The 8,819-nt window shown below is 41.3% G+C and overlaps 1 protein-coding gene across 5 annotated transcripts in view; it reads right to left on the minus strand.

Moving 5' to 3' along the window:
• The window catches only part of LOC129839386 (girdin-like), a 30,380-nt gene extending 22,270 nt beyond the window's left edge, over window positions 1–8,110 (minus strand). For 2 of the 5 annotated variants that reach the window (XM_055906803.1, XM_055906802.1), the window contains exons 1-6: window positions 7,345–8,107; window positions 7,146–7,237; window positions 4,675–4,780; window positions 2,353–2,422; window positions 1,448–1,506; window positions 1,118–1,201 (exon numbers count right to left, since the gene is read on the minus strand). In XM_055906803.1, coding sequence (XP_055762778.1) covers window positions 1,118–1,201; window positions 1,448–1,506; window positions 2,353–2,422; window positions 4,675–4,780; window positions 7,146–7,237; window positions 7,345–7,407 — 474 coding nt within the window. In that variant the 5' untranslated portion in view covers window positions 7,408–8,107. Of the gene's footprint in view, window positions 1–1,117; window positions 1,202–1,447; window positions 1,507–2,352; window positions 2,423–4,674; window positions 4,781–7,145; window positions 7,238–7,344 lie in introns of all 5 variants that reach the window. The other 3 variants (XM_055906800.1, XM_055906799.1, XM_055906801.1) reach the window with 3 other exon arrangements.
• Between the last annotated feature and the right edge of the window lie 709 nt (window positions 8,111–8,819).

Raw genomic sequence — 8,819 nt, forward strand, 5'->3', positions numbered from 1 at the left:
CTCTCATGGCTTCACGTTCAAAACAAATTACTCTTCTGATTTTCTTTAGGAATGTTATATTTTTAAAAAACACACTGAATTTTTCAGTCCAGTTATTACATACTAGCAACACGCATAACCACCAAACCAGACAGGCAAATTCATGGCAGCTAAAACAACCCAAGCCAAGGACAAATCGCCTTAAATCTACAGTTTTATATAGAGCCATAGCTGAATGGAATTCTTTACCAATCCATATTTCTTCAGGCAAAAAGTAAATCCACCTTCAAGAAGAAAATAAAAGAACATCTAATGCGATAGACCATATGACTAGACAGGAAATAGAAAGCATCAACTGAATATTAAATGTGTTTCCTGTCAGGTATTTTAATGATCTGTATTGTCTACTTGTTGAATGTTTGTGAAGTCTTGATTGTGGTTGTTTGTAATGTCTTGCTAGTTGGTGTTGGACCCCAGGAAGATTAGCTAGCGTTACGGCGTTAGCTAAATTGGATCCTATTAAAAATTACAAAATGACCTATGACCTTAAGTTCCATGTGAACTTCTATTACCTGAGGGAAATAATTACGGAATTTCTCATATGAACTAAATACAATGAAAGGTATTATTGTTCTCCTAAATAAATAAATGTGGGATAAATGTGGTATAAAGCTAACCACTTAGTCCTTTGTAGCTCAATTGGTAGAGTGTGGCGCTTGTAATGCCAGGGTAGTGTGTTTGATTCCCGGGACCACCCACATGTAAAATGTATTCACACATGCCAAATGGATTTATTATGTTGTTGTTTATTACTATATTATTTATTATTATTATATATTACTATATTATATAGGACCTTTAACGGATTATTGTAAATGTAATATTTGTAATGCTTTTTTAAAAAGGATAATAATTTAAATCACAACACAGTTTGATGCATGTCGCTATAAACAGTTTGCAAATGGCTAGCCTGCCCTTGTCATGTCCTCAATGACTAATACTTCCACATAAGAGAAACATGCATGTTACTGAATGTGGAACAAGCTAGCCTGAGTCCCAGATCTGTCTTGCCGACTCCACTGCTGTCATTGTCACGCACAGACCAGGGACAAGCGCAACGTGGAAGGAGATACTGTACCTCTTGGATATGAGCAGCTATTGCTGCTTTCGTGTCAAAGTCGAGGGTCTGGATGCGTTCCACGTACTCCTCTTTCTTCTCACACTGAAAACACACAGTGGGTACAGTAGATTAGGGTCTTAATGAGTGGGTACAGTAGATTAGGGTCTTAATGAGTGGGTGTAGCCTAGCCTGGGGGGCGGACATCCTGTTGGTGAGGTGAAACAGGGGCCCCCCTCTAATCCTCAATTATGAGCTAGCTAAAACAACATCTTTCCATTTGAATTTAAAACAAACACACACACACACACAGTGACACACAAATACACACACCCCTCCAACTCCTCCTACCTGGACAGCACAGCCCAATAAGAGAAGAAGTAATTTCTTCATTTCCTCCAGACTTTGCTCTGAGGAGAAAACCCCAAAATACAACCCCCCACATTAGATTCAGATTAAAGTCAATGATTAAAGGAGAGTCAGATGCAGCCTAACTTGAGGCAGGCTGCTGTGTGAATTTGGGTCACTCATCAGGCCAGAGCCTGTCACCAAGGCTAGCACATCTATCAGACTGATGGTGTGCTATTGAATTACACATCTGCTGAAGACACAGACAGCGAAGGCCCTCAAAGTCTGTCTTATAGGAGATTTGAGGTCAATTTATAGGGCAGCATTGCAAATTAACTGGTCTGATTTACTCATATGAATAATTATATTATGTCACGGTGTGTCATGGACAACAAATGGAAGGATGATACTGCAAACTCTAAGATGGTGTCAATCATCTGACAAACTGTACTTAACTGTGCAGCACAGATACAGTTGGTATTTCTAGTCTCTCAACAGACATGTGTGACTGGCAAACCAAGTCTACAGGTAGGATCTTCATTTGACCACTTTCTCATAGAAGGAAAAGAATCCTGCAGCAACAGGAAATGTGAATTATTGTGTGGATTATAATTTATGAACATTTTTGTAGGGGTTGATAAAAATGTTGTTAGGGCAAATCAAGTCTGACATTTTAAAGTGGATATTACCAACTTTAAAAGCCTTTTTAAACATTGAATACAATAAAGGTTTGACATTATCGACAACAACAGGGTGATCAAATGAAGATTCTACATCTGTGGAACTAAAGTAGTACTGTATTTTACATAGAATCCAATGGCCACCAGTAGAATTGAAAGGGTGTACTGCTCTCCCTTTGGGTTTCTCAACAGAATGTAAAACGGTGTGGGCATGGTGGGCATACATACCACAGTGAGGAGTCTTGCCAAGCACCAACAAGTTGGGTAAGGGCATCATGATCAGCTGCCTCAGAGTCTCCTAGGAAAGAGAGAAAAGGGGGGATGAAAAAGGGAAGATGGGTACAGAAAAGGACAATGAAAGAGTGAGACAGGAGGACAAAAAACACTGTTGGGATCTGGCCAATGCTATCTGAATGAGGAAGGTTGTGTATGTATAGTCAGGCATTTAAATATGTAGACTTGGTGCCAACAGATGGAGAGGGACCAGAATGGCTGTAAGAAATGGGCAGTTTCTTTGGTGCTTCTTTATGCATAACCCTTTCAGCCTATAATGCCAGAGACACTTTCCAGTCTGGGGAATTGTTGACCAGACCTGAGTTCAAATAAAATGTATTTTCTTTCAAATATGTGGCACATTTTATTTAGGCTGCGTCGAGTGCCAGGTGGGCAGGGTTTGCACTTTAGGGATTATTCCATTGGTTCCATTGTGCCAGGGTAAGCTCAATCAAGCACAGTGAAAGTATTGGAAAGAAACTAAATACTATTTGAACCCATGTTTGTTGTTGGTCGCTACAGTGGCTAGCTAGGCTAATGTGGTGTGAATGTGTAATTCAATGTTTAATTTCCCATTGAGAAAAAAAACAGGGCCCCTCTTTAGTCCAGGAAACAATTAGTAAAGTCCCCAGTAAGAGAGTTCCAGTCTGGCTAGCCATGCAGCTGTGAAGCGGTAAAATCAACCACTGCCATCCAAACAACCAGTCAATTTTTCCAGTGACCGCGACCCATTTCCAGTGAGGAATGTTCATGGGACTGGGCTCTGGGGTCACTTTGCTTTTCCCCTCGAGCTAAAATTTGATTATGAAGTGAAGTCAATTTTTTTGATTGCGGTTTATAGCAGAGTTGAGATAAAATCAGCTCTTCAACCAGTGATTGGTGCACTACACACAAAATAAGACTTGGATACATTTGACATGGAGATTACAGCTGTAACGTTGCAGCTGAATATGACAAAAAAATCTATCTTTAAAAATCCTGTCACAAAATGCACAAATCTAAGACTAACACAAACTAGGCCAATTCCATCCCAAAATAATTATGTCTAAATATGACAGAATTTGAATCTGTCCTGAAATGATAGTGTCTGGGAATCAAACTCCATTTCATCTCTTGTAGCCTACATTACTGCAGAGAGAGAGAGAGAGGAGAGCTGCCGTCTTCATTTGCCATCTTAGCATACCTCCCAAATTGCAATCCACTCCTTTTTGACCAGGGCCCGTAGGGAATTCTGAGGGGAATTCATTAGAAATCTTGATTGTTCTTGGTGTTTCTTTCCTGTTTTTTTTTTTGCTGAGCAAGAATTAGAAGTGATTGAACTGTCCCTCTGGAATCCAAATCAAACCCGTGGGAAAGTAGATCGCTGCGATGATGAGATTGAACTGGTACTCAACTGTGGTAAACACACCACAGACCCTTTACGTAGTAACTGCGACAATATCATTTCAAAAGACTATCATTCTTCATGTATTTTTCTAGATGATATACTGTAATGATACACCATGTGTGCTGTATGAGGAGGGTTTGTACAAATGCATGCCTGTACATAAATACAGACACTAGAATAATTATGTTTCATACAAACAAACTCGCTAAATAGATTCTGTTTCAAAATGATCTCCATACTGGAAATATAACAATATAAAGTATGTCTCGGGGCTATCACACATTCACACTGTACTATATATTCTAACCCACCGGAAGAAAACCTTAAATCTCTATTTCCCAATCCCTACTGATCTTATGTCTGTATAATTTGCTCTGTTTTTAATTACTACAATTGCTTTCATCCAAACCGCAGCATTAGACAGACAGACAGTCGTGACTGAGAGGGACTCTCTCGCTCTCTGTCGTGATCCCACCCAAATGGGTCATTCCAAAGCCTTGTCGGTCTGGCACAGGCATTACTGTAGCCTGCCTAACGACACACACTGAGGGCACAGATGTTTACATGGTGGATGTGGTGATATTTAGGGCAGTCGTCTTAAGAAGAGCCTGGTTGACAGTCTGGTGGGTGGCCTGGTGGCCGACCAGATCAGGCCAGGGCCGTGGGCCAGATGTGCAGAGAGCTGCTCTCCTCACTTAGAGGGTATTAACCCTTCCCATCATGCATTTCTTGAGACTGTGTGTGTGTGTGTGTGTGTGTGTCCCTTCCCTAGAATGAATGTGGTTTGACTTGCCAATCTTTCAAACTCAAATGTTCCATACAGTATAAAAGGGAGGAATGTTTAATGGTGGAAACTTAACTAAGAGGGAGCATCCATAACTGTAACTCACTAGGTAATAGGTTTTGATTTGCCGGATGAGAACGGTCAGGTTCAGAATCCTCTGACTGGGGTCGTTGTTCACTTTGTTGACGCTCTGAAGAGTCGCTTTGGGGTTTCTGAGGAGAATGAAAGCATTACAATAACGTTATAGCAACATAATTACAACAACGTATTTCAGCTATAGCCACAAAGATGGTCAAGTGATACCTCTGTGATCTCTGAAGGAAATTAAATGACATTACATATAAATGCTTTTTCTACAGCCACAGAGGTGGTGAGTTATGTGGTAAGCCAGGTGCTATAAAGATATAGTACATCTGGCTAAACTTGGCTTTAACTCCCATCAAACCTGCTTCTAGCTCTCTCTCTCTCTTTTTCCCTCTTTTTCTGCCCCATTACATCATTCCCTCTGTCAGGCTCATGGCATGATGAATTCACAGCCAAATGGTAGCTGCTCTTTAGCCATAGCATCAGCCTGCTCCACTCTAGCCTGCTCCCAGATCTGTTTGCTCTGTCTTTCTAACTCCTATGGTCCTTGACACGTGCGAGTTGGGAAGACAGCACAACCAGATCTGGGACCAGGCTAGCAACACTCCACTCAAGCACGTAAAAGAGTCCTCCCTTCACTCATCCACTCCCTTTCCAGCCATTTCAATTTCCCTAACGACTGGCATTCTGACTGACACAGTGACCTAAACCTATTTGGCCTCAGCCTCCTGTAACAGATAGGATGTACAACCTGTACCCTTGGTTGTATTCATTAGGCAGCAAATGGAAGCAAACATTCCAAAACAGGGAAGGACTACCTGAATTGGTCCAATAAGAAACACACATTTTCGATTCCGTTGCAAAATGTTTCACTACTGTGAGCCCTAATGAGGATGACCCCATAGGTCCCCCCCCACCCCTGTAGGTCTCTGAGCCACTACTGTCTCCCTCCCTGCCATCTGTCTCGCTCTCTACATAAAACTAAACACCATCAACAAGCCCCTAATCCAGAGGGTCTCCATGCAATCCAAGGGATTATCCTAAACCTAACCCACCGGCAGGCCCCAGCATTGTGTGTGTGTGTGTGTGTGTGTGTGTGTGTGTGTGTGTGTGTGTGTGTGTGTGTGTGTGTGTGTGTGTGTATTGTTTTTTTAGCCAGACTGTGACAGACGCTCTTATCCCCAAGAAGACAGGATATATATATATATATATATATATATATATATTTAAACCTCTAGTTATTTGGGTCCCTTCAAACATAACTTACATTAGTCCTAGATATTGATATTATAATAGACAGGTATCTCAGGTTCAGAACTAGGCTATATCTACCCATAATAAAAGTTGTTCTATGGGGATATAGTGTCTTTTCATTGGACAGCCTCGGTCTAACAAACCCCCAGCCACACTAATGACTGTCTATCAGAGGGGTCATCAGTTTGTGATGATTAGGTGGGTGATGATGATAATTCTCCCAGACATAAGGTACCCCAACAATAAGCTACTCAATAAGCTCTTGAAGACTTCCTTTAAGACTTTGATGGCTATGTCTTGTCAACTTCGTCGCTGTCATTGTCACATCAGCAATGGAGCTGGAAAGACTGCCCGGAGTGATCTGGGACTGAGGCTCGACCTTTTCTGGAAACCAATTAGAAACGTTACAGTACATATTCTTGACCGAGACAGATAGACAACAATGCACTCCTTCAGAGCAAGTGAGCGACAAAGCACACACTGTTGTGCAGCATCGACTAGTTAACAAGAACTTCAGCAGCTCTGTGCTGTGTTAGTAACAGCTGTATCCACTAGACTACATGCAGAAACAGACAAGGACACAACTTCATACTGAAAACACAAAGTGTCAGGCAGAATGACCCTAACCAACCCGGCACAACTCAAAGCTCTAAAAATAGCATTCCCAAAATGTGGCTAAATTCTGAGAGGACTGGAGTACAAACTGCTTAAGTGTTATATCACTTTGTACATACATTTCTTTTTACATGAAGTTGGCAGCAGAACTCACTCTAATTATAGCATGCCTCAAATGGAGTCAAAATGGAGTCAAAACAGCCTGGTCCCAGATCTGTTTGTGCTCTTCCTAACTACACTGATGTCATTGTCACCAACAATGACCGACAAGGAGTTAGCATGATAGCAGAGAGACTGGCACTCAGATTATAGTCAAAATACAACCAAGTTAAATAGCCTATTATTACGTCATTTCTCTCGATATTAGCATGGATGATCACAGCAACATTATGAGCAACATAGTAGCTTGCTGTCAGATGAGCAGAAGTGGTTGATAAGCCAATCATTGACATGGGCTACTGGGTCAAAATGTGTCAAATTCCAGCTACACTGTTTTATCTGGACAGTGCTGCTCATTAACTTGGATTAGGCTACACCAGGCCGGCATAGAGCCAACTTCCTTATTGGCTGCAGTGCATAGGGCAAAATGTGCAACTAAACAAAACACAAACAGACAAAACTTACATTTGAATCATGATCTTGTTCAAAACTACCCCATCCAGTAACTCGGAATAATCCAATGTCATGTTCCCATCGTTTTGCCCAAATGTCTTCACCTAAACAAAACAAAAAATAAAAACATAATTATTTGTTTATTAATAGGAAAATCAACGCCAAGGACATTTATCATAGCTACATGTTTAACATGCAGAAGGGTACTTACCCAAATGACAAGCGGGCTGAGCATAAATTGCTCCAGATGGGGAAGAAAAACCTCGCTTTCCATCTTGATCGATGTCCTTGATGATTGATCGATAATTTATCAGCAAAACATATTGGATGTGATGATGACTTCTGTAGACGTCAAAAGAGAGATCGTTTGCTTGATCAACACAGAACACTCTTTATTCAAACAGTCGTCCTATCCCTAGAGGTGAATGAAACGCAGGACACAGCCACTGTCATTGTGGAAAAGCCTGCAGCATTTCTTGTGGTCGGCAGGGATCCCGTCGCTTTAGTAAAACTATTTGAGAATTCAAGTAGCTCCCTGCTGCAGCCGCAGTGAGACTGCATAATAGCCCTGTGCGCACTTTTGTCGCTAGTACACAATCTAACATGCTACATCATTTGTTTTGAAAAGATGTCGATATGTAGCCGTGGACACGCATTGTTCAAAAAAAATTCCATTGGCATTTCCCCCGCAAATGTATTATGTCACCTACATCCCTTGGAAGGTCCATTCCCTGCTGCTGCAAAGGCATCTGCAAGCAGTCAGGTGGCACATACCTAACGTTGCCTCCCTCTTTCTCTCCACTCCTCACTCTCTTTCCCGTACAAAAACACATGCACGCGCGTATCAGTATCCACCAGCTACAATGTGACGTTCTGTTGCGGACACTCAACCTACGAGTGATGCAGTGCCGGGAAAGTTGCTACCTACACTAAGTGCTCTGAATACGTTGTATCTTTGCAACCGTCCGTATCTTTGTCATGACAAAACGAGACTGATAACACACTAACCTCAGTCAAACCATCGCACATCCCTGATGCCACTACCCATATCAAATAATCCCGAGTTGGTGCTAATCCGCAAGAGCAAAAAGTGCTAATAGAGCTGTCTAAAATATCTTTGACCTTAATCTGTTGCCATGACAACGGCACCCGAACCACCCCACCCTTTCCATCCTCTCCTCATTGCTGGGAGGGGCAGGTCCTTTTTCATCACAAAGCGACGGTAAACAACACAGGGATAACGCTAAATCCACGCAACACTTCACTAGAAGAAGCAGGAATAGAAAGCAAGTTTCCCATTCCATATCACCACCATAGGCTACATAAAGGCTATTCCATAATAACAACATACAATTTGGACAGAAAAAGAGCAAAACATGGCATAATGTAGATTGAGGGGATACATAAACCGCAATCCAAATCCAAACCAAAAAACTATCAAACGATATGCCCCATTATATGTTTATAGGAATTTACAACACGAATAAACCTAGGGTGTAATTTCAACAGGAATAGTCTATAATAAAACTTACTAAAAAGGTTGATATCAAACTTTGCGGTGAACATACAACTAACTGAACATGAAAAAGTAATTCTCATCTCTCATTGAATCCATTTACACAGTGTCAACCCAGAGCCATTTGGTATCTAATATAATACTATAGCACCATCACGTGTTCAAAATAA

The sequence above is a fragment of the Salvelinus fontinalis genome, chromosome 40, assembly GCF_029448725.1.
Source record: "Salvelinus fontinalis isolate EN_2023a chromosome 40, ASM2944872v1, whole genome shotgun sequence".
NCBI classification, from domain to species: Eukaryota; Metazoa; Chordata; class Actinopteri; order Salmoniformes; family Salmonidae; genus Salvelinus; species Salvelinus fontinalis.